The sequence below is a fragment of the Triticum aestivum genome, chromosome 6A, assembly GCF_018294505.1.
Source record: "Triticum aestivum cultivar Chinese Spring chromosome 6A, IWGSC CS RefSeq v2.1, whole genome shotgun sequence".
Lineage (NCBI taxonomy): Eukaryota > Viridiplantae > Streptophyta > Magnoliopsida > Poales > Poaceae > Triticum > Triticum aestivum.
The window spans coordinates 56,031,881-56,048,485 of NC_057809.1; the positions used below are offsets into that span (position 1 = coordinate 56,031,881).

Sequence of the window (16,605 nt, forward strand, 5' to 3'; positions counted from 1 at the left end):
CCCATTCGTCACCCCATCAAAGCAATCCCAGGACCTCCAGCTAATCATAGCAGCCACTCGACTCGATTCGATTCGATCTTTCTCGGCGTCTCGAGCTCCCCATTCCTCGATCTCATTCCATCCATGGCGCCGTCCATCTCCATTGCCGCCGCCTCGCCGGCCTCGGGCTGGAAGAGCGGCAGGAAGGCCGGGGCGGCGCCGGCGGAGGGCGAGGCGGATAAGGAGGCGCTGCTGCTGCGGCGCCGCAACGCCGAGCTGGAGCGGGAGGTGGCGCTGCTGCGGGCGGAGCTGGAGGCCGCGCGGCTGCGCGCCGAGGCCGCGGAGGAGGCCGAGGAGCGGCTGTGCGCGCAGCTGGGCGAGGCCGAGTGCGAGGCCCTCGAGCTCGCGCGCGCCTACCAGGGCCACGTCCAGGAGCTCGCGCGGGAGCTCGCCGCCGCACGCAGCAGATAGCGGAGCGCCGAGGCCGAGCTCGTCGGTGATTCTTTGACGATCGACGAAGAGACGTGTCGCGCTCTCGACACACGCGGTGCGGCGGCAGTATAGATTTCTAGACAAATGTAAAACGAGGTTAATTAGTATTTTCTTGTCCGAGTATAGATTCCTAGCAAGATGTCCGAGTAAAAAGATGGCAGTGTTTCTAACTTGTACGACTACAATTGAATAGCAGGGCGGAAGTATATCTTCCTTCCTCCAGAAATATTTGTCGAAGAAATAGATGTATCTAAATGTAATTTAGTTATTGCACATTTAAGTGACACAATCAAGTATGTAAAGAAAAAAAGAACCCAAAAGAAATTTTTCACACGAATCTCGGCATAAGATTCAATGGCATAGAACTTAGATGTGCAATACTTACGACACATTTAGATGTATTTTAGTAAAACTGTTTAGTTTTATATGTATCATTTTTATTTATTTCTGCTACAAGTGAGAAATCAACCTGCATGTTAGGTGTTTGGGTGTCGTTAACTATGCAGCTCGCCACTCGCAAAAAAAAAAAAAAAAACTATGCAGCTCGCCAAACTTCCGCTCCTCGCTCCGGTTCTGTGCTCCCGGGATGATTTGCCCCAATTGTTTCTATGGCGGGTGGTCCTGGCCCCATCCCTCAGTCTTAGGGGCAAAATATCTAAAAGAAAAGTGGGTTAAGATCTAATTTCCCTCTCGGCTTCTCATGCAAGTCCATTTATCGATCATGAAAACCATATTCCAGGGAGCAATTGATTGATGAGCACCCTCTTTCGGGAGCCTCTCAATGGTCACTTGCCACGTCGCGTTCTCTTTGGTTATTAATTTTCTATTTTTTCATACGCGTTTTCGGTTTTTTAGACATTTTTCCGGCCTTTTGGTTTTTATCGGTTTTTCTTTGCTTTTAGACCAATTTTTTTTATTTGCTTTCGGTAGAGGCACAGAGCGCACGGCCGTGCCTCTTAGAAACGAAACAAATATTTTCTTTTTCCCTTCAATGAGAAACACGGTTTTGCTTCCGTGAGAGGCATGACTGTGCCTCTCAAAAACGAAAAAAAATATTTTTTTCTTCCATGAGAGTCATGGGCTTGCTTTTTGAAAATGGAAAAAGTACGTTTTCTCTTTTTTTTCCTTCCAAGAGAAGAACGGTTCTGCTTCGCGAGAGGCACGGCCGTACCTCTCTTAACGAAAAAACGTGTTTTCTCCTTTTTTTTCATGAGAGTCATGTTTTTGCTTCCGTGACATGCACGGCCGTGCAACTTGTAAACAAAAAAACACGTATTCTTTTCTTTTTTCCATGGAAAGAACAGTTTTGCCTCCGCGAGAGTCACGACCGTGCCTCTCAGAAACGAAAAAACATGTTTCCTTTTTTCCTTTCTGTGAGAGGTACAGTTTTGCTTCAGTGAGATGCATGGCCATGCCTCTTAGAAACTGAAAAAAAACATGTTTTATAATTTTTTTCCGCGAGAGGCGCGGTTTTGCTTCCGTGAGAGGCACGACTGTGCCTCTCGAAAACAAAAACAAATATTTTTTTCTTCCGTGAGAGGCACGGGCTTGCCTCTTGAAATGAGAAAAAATACGTTTTCCCTTTTTTTTCCTTTCAAGAGAAGAACGGTTCTGCTTCGCGAGAGGCACGACCATACCTCTCTTAACGAAAAAAATGTGTTTTCTCTTTTTTTTTTTCGTGAGAGGCATGTTTTTGCTTTCGTGAGATGCACGGCCGTGCAACTTGTAAACAAAAAAAACACGTATTCTTTTCTTTTTTCCATGAGAAGTACGGTTTTGCTTCCACGAAAGTCACGACTGTGCCTCTCAGAAACGAAAAAACATGTTTCCTTTTTTTCCATTTTGTGAGAGGTACAGTTTTGCTTCAGTGAGATGCATGGCCGTGCCTCTCAGAAACTGGAAAAAAACATGTTTTTTATTTTTTCCTTCCGCGAGAGGCACGGTTTTTTATCTTTTTTTCATGAAAAAATTGTCAAAACCTATCAATATGAGATTTTGTTTTGAAGATCTCGACGGGAGGAATCCAACGGTGAAAATAGTTTGAGATTTGGAGGCATGTTTAATTGATAAAACATTTTGAACAAACAGATCTACTAAAAAGAGAAATGTATTCAATAAATGTTAATCAGGCAATTGAAAAATTTTAATTTTGTGTATAGAAAATAATGTTGACCATGTATTTCAATAAATGTTCATCAAACATTTGAAAAATATTTACAATGTGTATAGAAATGATGTTGACTATGTATTAAAAATATTGATCTTGTATTTGAAAAATGATAATCGAGCAGTTAAAAAAGTTATTCAGTAATTTGAAAAAGTCTAAAATGTGCATAGAAAAAGGTTGACCATGTATTAAAAAATAATAAACATGTATTAAAAATGTTGTTGATGTAACAGAAATAAAAAGAAACAAAGAAAAGTGAAAAAAATCAATAAGAACCAAAAAAGAAACAATGGAAACCTAATAAGAAAGAAAATAAAAAAAACCAAGTAAACAAGTGTAAAAAGAAACCATAAAACACGATAAATAAACATAAAAAAACAAAAGAAAACTGTTGAAAACATAGAAAAACTTAAGGAAATGAGAAAGAAAAGATAGACAAATGAAAACCATGAAAGAAACAAATAGAAATGAAAGAAAAAACAAAAAAAAGCAAAGTATAATGACAAAAAAAGAAAACCTAAGAAAATGGGCAATGCTACGCGTCCGCCGGGTGATAAAACGATAAGATCAGCCACCTCGGTAACCGTTGGATGCCACCCGAAGCAGCCATCCAATCTACCGTCCCAGCCAACCGGGCGCCTTCGCAACAGCTTGCTTGTTGTGCTCATGGCTTTGCAACAAGGACCTTGCTGCAAAGGTCCACCGAGACAGCACCACTGCCTTGGCCATGGAGCGTCACCGGCCGCCAGACTCGTCACGCCTCCTACGAACCAGCACCCCGGACATCTGCCTCTACTCTAGCACGACAACGACGAAGTCTCACGCCGGGCACTCCTCTGACAATTTTTGCAACCGAAGCTATGTTTCTGAAATATGCGTCGTGTTGCAATGATTGACCTCGTACGCTCTAACACGTGGCGCTCATTCTGCGCTTTCTGCAACCGGGACTATGTTTCTAAAACAATACCCTTGATGCAGAAGAGAAATATATTCATCGTCGAACCATTTTTCTTCTTTCTGAAACAAGACCTTTGTTGCAGAAACTTTCTGAAACTAAACCCCGTTACCAAAAAAGACTTCACTGTCAAACACTTTTTTTCTTTCCGAAACAGGACCTCTGTTGCGGAAAGATTCTGAAACAAGACGCTTGTTGCAAAAAAAAAACTAAACGCATAGGACTTGTCGCGAGTGCGAGTGCTCAATCAAAATCAATCCAACGGCTACACAGGCGGCGAATGTTGTGCTTGCATCCGCCGGCTGAAGGTTAGTGCTTTCCTAAGAAAATCAGAGAAGAAATAAGAATACCAAAGAAAAAACATAAGAAAACAAAAAAGCAAACAAACACATCAGCGATTTAAAAAAAAAACACACATCAGCGAGTTTTTGTTTTTGAGACAAACGAGTAACACGCTTTCGGGCCAGCCCATACGCGGGCGCGCTGTAGGAAAGGTTCAAGCGAGATGGATGCTAGTCGCGCTATAAGCGAGGCATAGCATTTGGAGATGGAGGGACCTCGTAACCAACCTGATTCCTATTTAGCACTTCAGGCGCCAGTTACTTCATTACCAGTAGCTAGCACACACCCTCGATTCCTTCTGATGTTTTTTGGTTTATCTATTATCTTTTCTGTTTTCCTTTTTCCTTTCCTTATTAATTCATAGTTTTGTAAGATTGGCAAACTTTTTTTTCCAATTTGTGAATTTTTTCAAATTCATGAACAATTTTGAATTCCTGACTCTTTTCTAATTTTATGATTTTTCTTCAAAGCGCGTGAACTTTTTTCAAATTCATGGACTTTTCCTAAATTTTAGAGATTTTTTTGAATTCATGGACTTTTTGAATTCACAAACTTCTTTAAAATTCATGGACTTTTTTCTGAATTCCTGATTTATTTTCAAAAAAGGAAAAAAAAAGAAAAACATCAGAAACAGAACAAAAACTGGTGAAACACAAAAACCACAAGATCCCAACCCAAAAAACTAGAAGGGAATCTAAAACCGATGTTGGAAGAATTTGTTTTGGGCCGGCTCAGTTCGCTAGCCAGAAGGAATCAGGCTCTGTTTGGTTCATAAGTCCTAGGACTTTTTCTAGTCCCAATTAAAAAGTCTCTAGTCTCTAAAAAGTCCCTCCCTGTTTGTTTGTAGGGACTAAAAAGTCCCTAGTCCCTCTCTAGAGGTTATTAAATGACCATATTACCCCTAGTATATAGAAAAATAACAACCAAACAACATCATGAGGTGGCGGGCCAATGTGTGTATGAAGGAGCATTGTTGAAAAAATCCCAAAAAAGACTCTCCTTGAGAGTTTTCTTCATTTAGTCCCAAAACGCAATTTTTAGTCCCTAGTAGTCCCCGCCGTTTAGTTAAAAAGTCTTTAAGAGGGACTTTTTTTAGTCCCTGCACCAAAAAGTCTCATAAACAAACACCCCCTCCAGGGTGTACGCCAATTGCCGGTAACAAAGTTTTGTCACCGGAAACGCTAAATACGAATCAAGCTAATGATAATCTACACGGAAAGGAAGCCCGGGTATTTAGCCCACTTCGGAGGGAGGAGAGGATTATTTTTCCTCTTCATCTTGGACTAACAGATAGCAACTTTTGCATTTTTTTGCAATATAAAAATGATGAATTTGTACACCGAAATTATCAATTGGATCATAAAGAATAAAAAAAAGCTTCACCTTCCATGTAATAAAAGCATCACGTTTGTATAAGTTTGCAAATAAAACAGGCACACATCAACCAAGCCTCACCAGCCTAGAGCATTGGCAGTATCAAGTCAATTCATATAATCACATCCATGTGAGGACCACTTGCCTCTAATGTTGATGCACGCACCTACAAGAACAGCATACTTCTTATATCGTTCTAGAATTATTGGCACATAATCTGATGCTGGTACCAACGAACAAAGGGGAGATTCAAAAAAAAAATGATGGAAGCGAACATAATTGTAAAATGTCATAGTAGCAGCAACAATTGCTGGAACCTGCGTTGTCAACTGAACCAAACCTTAGCCACAACACATGTAGAGCACGCCTCGCACATAAAGTGCCCAGAGGTGCGTCCGAACTCCTAGGGGCGTGTTTGGTTGCCCGCACCGAGCTCAACCAGGCCCACGCGGGAAGGGAGAGGCCTGTTTGGTTACCTGGTTTTCCTGTTGGGCCTGCATCGCACGCTTCTCAAAGCAGCTCAGAGCCTGGCTCGCTGAAAACCCTCGGATCGGCAGTTTCTCGCAAGCCAGGCTGAGTGCGGCGCGAGGTCGCATGGGCGGGAGCGAGGCGCGGGCGAGGGGGGATGGCGGGAGATGGAAATCTGGCGCGTCGTCCCGGCGCCAAATTAGCCTCACCCCCCTTTCACTCGCTCACCCATAGCCACTGCCCCCTTTCTTCACTACTGCCTCACCACCGGTGGCGGCTACGATTTCAGATCTGCGCTATAGGCGGCGGTGGTGGCGACGACGGAAGAGGCGGCGACGTTTGCGGCGGATCTGGTGCTCCCCCTGTTGGCCACCGTCTGGTCGACCTACTCTGTGCCATGGCTCCCCCTACGCCGTCCTCGTCTCCGATGCCGGTAAGCAGCACCCCCTCCCCCTTTGTTAGCTCAGTGGGTAGGCCTTTAAGCTAGGTGTAGGATCGATTTCCCACTGAACGAACCGTCGATGTCGACTAGGTTATGGACGCACGGATGAGGCTGATAATCCAGGCAGCAGCACTGATTAGTGTGATTCAGGCATGGGTCATGTTCATGCACCAGAGAGCTGTTCGTCGTGCTGGGAGACCGTTGATCCGCTATGGTCCATTGTTTCCCCGGGAACAGGAGAGGATCCAAAATCTGAACTACATCTACAACTGCAATGACGTCGAGGCTCTGTGGATGCTTAGAATGAAAAGAGCACCATTTGCCAGGCTTGTCGAGACCTTCAGGAGCAGGGGCCTGTTACAAGATAGCATCAACACCGGTGTCGAAGAGCAAGTGGCCATGTTCCTCCATGTTGTTGGCCATAACCAAAGGTTCAGGGTCATTCACAACATGTTCAGGAGATCAATAGAGACCATCTCTAGGTACTTCAAGCAGGTGCTTTTTGCTGTTGGGGAGCTTAGAGGAGAGATGATCAGGAGACCATCTGGCCAGACTCCACCCAAGATTCGCGGAAGCCCAAGATGGTATCCATACTTCAAGGTGAGCATTGACAATATACACTTTTCATGGCTTGATATGCTTGTATTGTTCAAGTTCAGCACTAACACAGGCTAGTGATGCCATTTTCAAGACTGCATTGGGGCAATAGATGGTACTCATGTCACTGCTAGAGTTCCTAGGTCACAGTCTGCAGCATACAGGGGGAGGAAGCACTACACAAGCCAGAATGTGCTTGCTGCTGTTGACTTTGATCTGAAGTTCACATATGTGCTGGCTGGCTGGGAGGGGTCAGCGCATGATGCAAACATTCTCACTGACAGCATGAGTCGACCTGATGGGATCAACATCCCCGACGGCAAGTTCTACCTTGGAGATGCTGGCTATGCATGTCGGCCGGGTATTCTTCCACCCTTCAGGAAAACAAGGTACCATCTCAACGAGTTCTCTGGTAGGAACTTTCCTAGGACTGCACAGGAGCTGTTTAATCTCAGACACTCCAGCCTTAGAGTAACTGTTGAGAGGGCATTTGGAGCTTTGAAGAATAGGTTTAAGATTCTGGATCAGAAGCCATTCCACCCATACTCCACTCAGGTTAAGCTAGTTCTTACTTGTTGCATTCTGCATAACTGGATTCTCCAGTGGCGCTTTGATGAACACGTGCCTGAGGAGGAAGAGGTCGACCCTGATGATGTTGTTAGCTCTGGACATGGTGTGGAGGCATTTGACAATGACGCTTGGAAGAACAAAAGGTTGGAGTGGGCAGAGGCAATGTGGCTTAACAAAGGTCAGTGCAGGATTTGAAGAAGAGGAAGAAGAAACAACAACAACAGAAGCACAGAAGAAGAGGAAGAAGAAGCAGCAACAGCAGAAGCAGAAGAGGAAGATGAACCAGCAACACCGATGAACTATCCCCTATTTAGCCAATGGCTCTTAATAATTTGATCTGTCATTTGATTGTAGTTAGGATGAACTGTAATTTGTTTAACTAGCTGGCACTATGTTCAGATGGTGTGTGGTAAGGTCACCACTAGTTAGAAGTGGTGACAACACCTTATGTAGGTTGCAACCAAACATCATGTCATATGTGCACCTAATGCAATGCGGGCAACCAAACGCTGGGTCAAAATGGTTGTTTCATGCAACTAGGGGCATGCAGGCAACCAAACTATGTGCATCTGGTTTTTTTTGGCCTGCATCCCCTCAAACCGGCTCAATAGAGCCAGGCTCGCCGGGCCAGGCTGAATCGGCAATGTAACCAAACACGCCCTAGTAGAACTAGATGATACGCCGTACGTTATTGCGGGAATATTTTACAACATATTTCGATGTGATTCATTGTATGAAACATGAATATTTGAAGTAATAATATAAAAGGCTAAAACTAAAAATACATATAATTTATTGTGTTTGATTACTATATAGTTGTTAAATATTTTTTAAATATATGTACCATAATAGAATGAAAATTCTATATTGAGATGGATCTTTTTTCATGCATGTCATGATGAAGTAGCATGCTTGCATGTTGAGAGACTATGGTAGTGAGGGTGGGCCTTTTCTCATGCATGTCATACAACGATGTGGCATGCTTGCATGTTGAAAGAAATAGTTAATGGGGTCTAACTATTTAAATATAGAAGATGAATGGCAGGGAGAATCCGCGTCACTAGACAAGTGACACATGGGTAGATGACTACAAATTTCATTCATGTGATAGCTTTCATCACTAGATACACCCTTTATTTTGAACAATGTAACATCATCTTCGTCCCACAATATAAGACGTTTTTACAAACTATTTTGTCTATCACTGCATAGAAAAGAAATGACTACAAACATGTCCAGTGAACAGTTGTGTTTACAAAACAGGCAAGTGGTACCAACAAGCAGGAGATCTGGAGATGGGACTTAGTAGTCGCAGGGCAGGAGCAATGAGTTTGAAATCGCCATCACTCGCCCTGTAGGGTTAGACGGAGAGATGTGTACAGTGTACGTACTAGGCAAGGCAGGCACAGTGCTTGTCACATCGTGGCCAGATAAGGGAGATGAAGGACGGGGCCATGTAATCCAGCTCAGCGACACTGCAGCGACCTCTCCTACGGCCCCATGATTTCTTGGACGTGCCCATGCCATCCATGGATGCGAGCACGCATGGATGGATCTCCATCCCTCCGTGGAGAGAGGAACAAAGGCTGAAAGAGCTCTTTTTTTTATCCCAATTTGAATAAATAGTAAATAAAATTAGGAATTCTGATTTTTTTTACAGACATTGCCAGATGTTTTGACTGCTTACAATTTTTCGTGATGAAATGACATTCGGGGAGGTCTCGGCCAAAAACAAAACAAAGTGCTTTCAACAATAGCTTTTTTTGGAGCATTGATTTTTTTGGGGGGGCCTAGGCCTACACAAATGTTATTTCATCACAAAGTTTAACATGAAGTTGAAACATTCATCAATGTTTATCACTAAAAAAAGTTCAGAATTGTTTGATTTATTTTACTTATTAGAGAGAATGTGCGCTCGGGTTCAAAAACCCCATGTCCAACAAAGGTACACAACTCATAATACCTTTTTTTTTCTTCTTCGAAATTCATCCCCACCGTTTGTTAGCGGTCGATCTTATTAGGGCATCTCCAACATTGATTCGCAAATCGGCTTCCGCAACTGTCCGCGGACAGGGGGTGGGACCATTCTGTGGACACGGATACGGGAGCATACAATTCAAGCCGGGTTGCAACAGGATGGATGAAATTTAATCACACTGGATGAAATTCATTCAAGTCCGGTCATAAGTTACATAAACGACCGAAATACATTCAAGTCCCGTCCGGTCACATCGCTCGGCATCAATGCCGGCCGGTGCATGCTCTGGGCTGGCACGAATGCGGCGCGGGAAGCGACACATGCGTTAGATAGAAAGCGGGGTAGAGGCGGGAGGTATTTTTCAACGAGCCACGATTGTTAGACGCGGTCGTGGCAGTAGTACGTCCAGACCCTCGCAAAGCCCCCTGCAGTTTGTCTCGGGTTTGCAGAAAAAATGCGTCCGGACCGGTCAGCCAGACCCATGTTGGATGACAAAATACGTTGGAACCACGCGGTCCAAATGGTTGTAGATGGTATGAGGGTCAGGCCCTTCCACTTTGAAGCTACGAGGAGAAGACTAGCAGCCATGTCTAGGGTAAAGCTACAACAGATTCCCGCCAGATTCAAAACATTCAAACAAACTGCAACTGCAACCGCACACAAGCAAATGAAAGCGCCAAGCCAACACGCAGTCTGCACAAATGGAAATCACAAGCAAAACTCCATCGACAACATCTCGCTTCTCCTAAAGTAATTAATCAAGCATGATTGATCCATCACGAGATGGAGTTCCTCCACCTCCTCTGCTCCTTCCTGGCCGCCCCCCCCTGCGCCGCCGCGTGCCCGTGCCCGCCGCCGGGCCCCGCCGCCTCGGCGCCCGTCATCTTGGCCAGCCTCCCCAGCTTCTTCCACCCGTTGCTCCACGCCGATGGCCCCTGCTGCTGCTGCGCCTTGCCGCCGCCTCCGCCGACTTTGCCGCCGTGCTCGCCCGCCGGCGACTGCGTCACCTGCTTCTGCAGCGCGTCCATGTCGTGCTGCAGCTCCAGGTACTTGGCCTTCATGCTCTCCAGCTCGAACTTGAGCGTGTTGATGTCCTTCTTGGCCGCCGCCCAGCCCTCCTGGAACGACTGCGGCGTGGCGTCCAGCAGCTGCCGCCGCGTCGGCGCCGCCCCGTCCGGCGCCGCCTTGAGCGCCGACGACCCCGCCAGCGCGTTGCTGATCTTCACCTGCTCCGAGAAGAGCACCTGCACCACCACCCGCAGCGGCAGCCGCTCGTTCTGCGCCGCGTGCATGCACGCGTCGAACGACAGCTTCTGGCAGTCCATCACCCGGCACAGCCGCTTCCGCTCGTGCTCCGTCAGCGCCGGGTGCGCCTTCAGGTACGAGTCCACGGCGCGGTACAGCCCGTCGTCGCAGGCGCGCGCCGACTCCGGGAGCGACTCCGCCAGCACCTGGAACTTGGTCAGGGAGAGGTTGCGGTCGCGGGACACCTCCGAGAGGTAGCTGTCCAGCAGCCGGGCCACGCGCGCCTTGGCGTTCAGCCCCAGCCCCGACGATGACGACGCCGCCGCCGCGTTGGCCGGGGGCATCCTCGCGCCCGCGGCGGAGCCGTAGTACTCCCTCTCCGGCTGCGCGTGCGCCTCCCCGCGGCCCGGGCTGTACGACGACACCTGCTCCGTCTGCTCCTGCACCAGGAAGTGCTCGACGAGCCGCTGCACGAGGTCGACGTCGTAGGCGGTGTCGGCGCGGCCGACGGAGGGGATGAGGAGGTCGGGCAGCGCCGCCTGCTCGAGCTGCATGCCCACCCGCTTCTCCAGCTCCGTGACGAGGGCCGGGGCGGCCTTGAGCATGATGGCGAGGCGGAGCAGGCGGAGGAGGAAGCCGCAGGAGACGCTGTCCCGCTGCGGCGGGGTGATGCTGATGAGGCTCTCCACCACCATGCGCTGCTCGCGCGCCGGCGCGCTGGTGGCCACGTCGTCCTTGCCGCCCGGGCCGGCGATGATCATGTGGAGCCCGCCGGCCGCGGAGACCTGCGCCCACTGCTCGTCGACGCCGCCGCCGGCGTGGGGGACGACGTCCTTGGTGAGCCCCGGCAGCCATTTCGACGCGTAGTGGGTGATCGCCGCGCCGATGAGGTCGAACCGCATACCTGCCCGCCGGCACAATATAGTTCAGAACTCAAAGATAAATCTGTTCCCAAGTAGTAGTAAAAATCTTGAATCAAATCTAAGTAATAAATTTGTTACCTTTGACCTTGATGGCGGTGACGACGCGCACGAAGTGGTCGATCCGGAGAACGGACACGTCCTCGAACCACCAGTCGGCGGGCGGCACGGGCTGCCCGCGGCCGGGGCTGGACTCCTTGGAGCCGCCGCCGGCGGCACCACCGGCGTTGTTCCAGCGGGGGCTCGCGGCGCCGCTCCGGGGCGGCCTGCCGCTGGCGGCGCCGGTGTAGGCCCAGCGGACGCCCCTGGGGTTGGTGCAGGCCTTCCAGGCGATGGACTCGCTGCAGCGGCGCACGATCTGCAGGTTCTCGGCCCAGGGCGAGAGGCCCTCGCAGCTCTTGAGGACGACGATGGAATCGCGCCAGGAGGAGAGCACCACGTAGCTGAGGAAGGCCTCCGTCTTGAAGATGAGGTTGCCCTCCTCCAGGTCCTCCGTCATCTCCAGGTACTCGGCGGCGCAGCGCAGCCCGGAGATGTTGGACGCCGTCAGGTCCACCGCCATGCCGTAGCAGAACCTGGCGGCCAGCTCGAACGAGTCCGCGCCGCCCGGGAGGTCGTCCAGCTCGGCCACGGCCGTGTCCGGGTCCAGCGCCGCCGCCGTGGCCGACTCGTAGATGACGCGGCCCATCTTGCCGCTCCGGGAGATCATGGGGTACTGCTCCGCAAGCGCAACGCCGTGTGATTAATCAACAAATTATACGTCGATTGTGCTACTGTTGAGCTGAATCAACTTGTGTGTAAATTACAAGTACGCGCGCCAAAAAATGTTGTCTTGCTAGCTGCAGCGCAAGAGCAGATTTGAGAAACTATGCAGCTTCTACTTGTGGCACTGCGTGAGCACAAGTAGAAGAATGTCTAATGATTGAGCTGCGGGCCGGGTACACTTGTAGTCTAGCAAGTACGTACCACTACTACGGAGCTGTGGATGGTTCTCTCTGTTGGAAGAAGGGGAAGAAAAACCTGGAGAGTACCTTGTGAAGATGGAAGCTCACGTCCCCGACTCCGACGAGCAAATCGCTGGGGATATCGCTGTTGACATACCTGCTCAAATTGCAGGGGAGAAAGAACATACGACCATCAGCTGAAGTGCACACAAGGAAATCTCCATGCATGCCTGGTTCCACAACCGCATACCAGGAGTGATCTCTGCGAACGAAGCCGTCGGTCTTGAGCCCGTCGTGCCGGTCGGAGCCGCCGGCTCCGAGGACGGGGACGAGCCCGCGCTCGCCGGCGTCGCTCTCCGACTCCCACATGCTTCCCCGGCCTCCTCTCCTCTACTTGCGCGGGGCTTCGCTTCTGCGGAGCATGCAACAACAATGAACGTGTAAATGTGCATACATGCATGTATCTGTAATAAATATGTAGTGAAAGTTACTGGACATACGTACGACTAGTTAGAAATTCTCCTGTCCGATCTGGCCTTGCCGCTGCAGCTGGATTCCACCAGAAGAAGAAGAAGAAGAAGAAGAAGAAGAAGAAGAAGAAGAAGAAGAAGGAGGAGGAGGAGGGAGGCTAGAGTGTGGGAGTGGAACGATGCGTGAAGTTGTGGTCTTGTGGACTGAAGGTTGGCAGCAAGGTCGTGATAGGAGAAGAAGAGTATCGAAGATTGGCCCCGATGGATTGGGTTTATGGGGTGAGATCGAGAGACCACATGGAGTGTTTGTTTGCTTGCACCTAGCGCATGCCCAGGGACCTGGCTATCTTAGCTAGCCTTGTACTTGTACTTCCAATCTGCGGCCAAGTTTGGTGTTTTCACCCTTTTGCAAAAGTTTAGCCAGACCTGACCTTGGTTCAGAATTTTTTTTTGAGATCTGATCATTTTCCTACCGCCGGGGTCAATGATAGTAGGGTATACCAGCATACCGCCGAGACCCCTGACGGTAGGCAACTTATCCACGCCAGCGCAATACAGCCCTACTACCAAACAGATTAGCGGTAGCCTGTGCACACCTACCGCCGAGGCCCCTGGCGATAGGCAACGTATTCATATTAGCGCAATACAGCCCTACCGCCAAACAGGCTGCCAGTAGCCTGTGCACCCCTACCGTCAAGGCCTCTGGCGGTAGGAAACTTATCCACGTCAACCCAATGCAGTCCTATCGTCAAATAGGTTGGCGGTAGCCTGTGCACCCGCACTGCCGAGGCCCACGGCGGTAGGCAACTTATCCACACCAGCGCAATGCAGCCCTACCGCCAAACAAGCTGGCAGTAGCCTGTGCACCCCTACCACCGAGGTGTCCGATGGTAGGTGGGTGCACTGTGTGTGATACTTGAAATTATTTATGGTAGGGCATGCACCCTTACTACCAAAGGCCTCGACGGTAGGCTAATATAACCTATCACCATCCACCCTGGTAGTAGAAAAAGGATCAGATCTTGAATTGTTTTTGAACTAGGATCAGATTTGACTAAACTTTTGCAAAAGAGTCAAAACACCAAATTACCCCCAAGCTGTGGATGTGCCCAGTCGGCCTCTCCCGTTCTCCCTCCACCATCATCCCGCCGAAAAAGCTTTTCAAGCTCACTGTAAATTTTTTTAGAAAAGGAGGATGACCCCCGGCCTCTGCATCTGGGCGATGCATACGACCTATTCTCACAAGACCTTACAAAGTCATACAACAGCAAGACTAAGCCACCATCTAAGCAACAACTGTCGCTACACTTATCCAATTGATGAAGGGGCGCTGATAGCGTGGGCCTAATACCAAACAGACAGCGAAGCCAAACCTAAACATCTAAGACCTAATGTCCCAACCAGGACGCCTGCCTGGTATGGGGCACCTACCAGTCCGGCGCACTCCTCGACCAGGACACCTGCCGGGTATGAGGCCGCCGCAGCCACCTACCACGAGTCCATCTTCAGAGCTGTACTGTTGCATCTACCGTGCTAGGTCTCTCTGCCATCGACGCCACCACGACGCCAGACAACGTCGTCCTCCTGCGCGAGTCCATCCTCCCACATCAAACTCCAAATCTGCACTGTGCCACGCCGTCAAGATCCGTCGCCATTAATGTATGGATGAAGCAGCGCTCCATCAAAGAAACCTTGTGCATAGTAGTCTCTTCGTGTAACCTTTTCAATGGAGGCACCCTAAAAAATTGTACGCCCTTGGTTCACAAATACAGGATGTTTCGAATTAAGGATGAACTAAACTTATTTCAAAACCGCGACACTTATTTTGAATCGAAGGGAGTATAACTCACTTTCTCCATCCCGTGTACGTCTGTTTGAGAACACTTGATATGAGACGGAGGGAGCACATACGTATTAAAATATAGATAAACAAATACGTTAAAATGAGTCTACATACATTCGAATGAAATAAAGTTAAGAGCAACTATAACAGTATAACAGTAACAGGAGTAGTAATTAATGGGGTGTACCATCTCTCTCTTCATGTGCAGGAGTGTGTCTTAATTTGGCCCTGTTCGAGCATGGGCCACGCTCCACAAGCGTCCCTTTAGCTGTCGGCAGTAGCGCCAATCATCTGCTTTCTCATAGCATTGTTAATAATATACTCCCTCCATTTCAAAATATAGTGCGCTCGCGCTTCTCGATGTTCAACTTTGACTATAAATTTAACCAACGAGACCAACTGCGGCGGGAAAAAATTTTATATAATTAAAAGCTTCTTTCGAATACGAATTCACTGATATAATTTTTGCTCCCGCCGCAATCGGTCTTAATAGTTAAATTTACGGTCAAAGTTGAAGCACGTGGATAGAGGAAACACTACATTGTGGAGTGGAGGGAGTAGCTAACAGTTGGCTATAAGGAGTTGTCATGTCATTTAGTAGAGTCACCGCATAGTCGGTATGTACAATAGTATATTATAAATATGTACTACTACTTTATTAGTAGTTGGTCTCTCTTACAAATTTCATAAAGCGTTTTGGATCTCGTGTTGCAGCTGGCTATTAACTAAGAGCCCGCTTCTTTTCTTTCTCCTTTTCTTTTTTCTTCAACTGAGCAAAAATATTTTCCTTAAAAAAAGTAAAGATATAATATTCTATTTCTTATGGCCTGCTTATGTCATATTATTGTACTTGCTCTCACAGTTTAAACAAAAGCAGTCCCTTAAATGGATGTATCTAACATTTATTTGATGCAAAATATATTTATTTGAGGAACAATTTTTTTGGAACGGAGGGAGTATTCGCCTACGTAGCTCTCAGCGGCAGCGCTGGTGATTGATTGATGTCAACTGTTGGTTTCCTGACGACTGAATTTTATGATGCAGTGCATCTGGGTGGTAAAAGAGAAGGACGAACCTACGAGCGATTGCAATGTAGCGTCCTTCGTTTTCACGGGGAAATCGTGTGCCCCCTTGGTGCCGGAATGTGCCATACCGGTCGCCGTCGTCAACAAGGGGCGACGACGTAGCTCATCGCGCTGCCGCTCGTGCGCCCATATGTACGTCCATGCCACACTGTCACATGACTATAGCGACGTTGTTTGTTCTCGTCGGCTCCGGAGAAGGCCGGGCTTGCACAGCAGCAACATCCTTTTTTTTGGCGGTGGTCCATCGTCTTAAATTATACACTTTCAAGGGACAGTCTTTTTATTTTCTTGGGCACTCCAAGTCCAAGGACACACTCAGAACCCCTATTTACTGGTTCTGTTTGGATACTCTAACTCAATTATAAGTTAGAGTTAGATTCTAATTCTGAACCAACCCTGAACTAATTCTAATCAAATAGGTGTTTGGATGGCAGGGTTAGATTAACAATAAATACTCTTTCTCAATCATTTGGCTACTTTGAACTCTATTTTCTGCCGGATTTGGCGGAGCGAGCCTTAGTTGAGGCAAACGGGGACGCGCCCGGCAAGGAGCCGCGCTGACCTCTCGCACAGCCTGCTGACCGAATCCGTCGTCCCTGCGCAAGGAGTCGCGCTGGCCTAGGCCGACGGGGACGGTCCGCGCAAGGAGCCGCCACTGCTTACCGGCCGGCGGACGGGCCGCGGGGAGACGAGGGGGTTGGAACGGGAGGATAGGGCGGTGCTGCTTACCGGCG

At 48.4% G+C, this 16,605-nt stretch overlaps 2 protein-coding genes across 3 annotated transcripts; one reads left to right on the plus strand and one right to left on the minus strand.

The window, feature by feature from the left end:
- LOC123130260 (protein RESPONSE TO LOW SULFUR 1) lies at positions 1 to 804 on the plus strand. Its single transcript, XM_044550198.1, has one exon. It carries the CDS (start codon positions 124 to 126, stop codon positions 448 to 450), a length of 327 nt encoding a protein of 108 aa, XP_044406133.1. The 5' UTR covers positions 1 to 123; the 3' UTR covers positions 451 to 804.
- Positions 805 to 9,994: 9,190 nt separating this feature from the next.
- LOC123131985 (coleoptile phototropism protein 1) lies at positions 9,995 to 13,264 on the minus strand. 2 transcript variants are annotated; one of them, XM_044551724.1, is made up of 5 exons: positions 12,978 to 13,264; positions 12,724 to 12,885; positions 12,561 to 12,630; positions 11,611 to 12,244; positions 9,995 to 11,513 (listed from the first exon to the last, which is right to left on the minus strand). In XM_044551724.1, exons 2-5 carry the CDS (start codon positions 12,840 to 12,842, stop codon positions 10,141 to 10,143), a joined length of 2,196 nt encoding a protein of 731 aa, XP_044407659.1. In that variant the 5' UTR covers positions 12,843 to 12,885; positions 12,978 to 13,264; the 3' UTR covers positions 9,995 to 10,140. The 2 variants fall into 2 exon arrangements, with proteins under 2 accessions (XP_044407659.1, XP_044407658.1); XM_044551723.1 differs by having other exon boundaries at positions 9,999 to 11,513; positions 12,974 to 13,264.
- Positions 13,265 to 16,605: the final 3,341 nt, after the last annotated feature.

Bases quoted from the DNA above. Each gene is read 5' to 3' on its own strand.
- LOC123131985 (XM_044551724.1), bottom strand. From the start codon at position 12,842: ATGTGGGAGTCGGAGAGCGACGCCGGCGAGCGCGGGCTCGTCCCCGTC. The intron at 12,631-12,723 runs GTATGCGGTTGT...CAATTTGAGCAG, and splicing joins GTTCGCAGAGATCACTCCTG to GTATGTCAACAGCGATATCC. The intron at 12,245-12,560 runs GTACTCTCCAGG...CTTGCGGAGCAG, and splicing joins TGAGCTTCCATCTTCACAAG to TACCCCATGATCTCCCGGAG.
- LOC123130260 (XM_044550198.1), top strand. From the start codon at position 124: ATGGCGCCGTCCATCTCCATTGCCGCCGCCTCGCCGGCCTCGGGCTGG.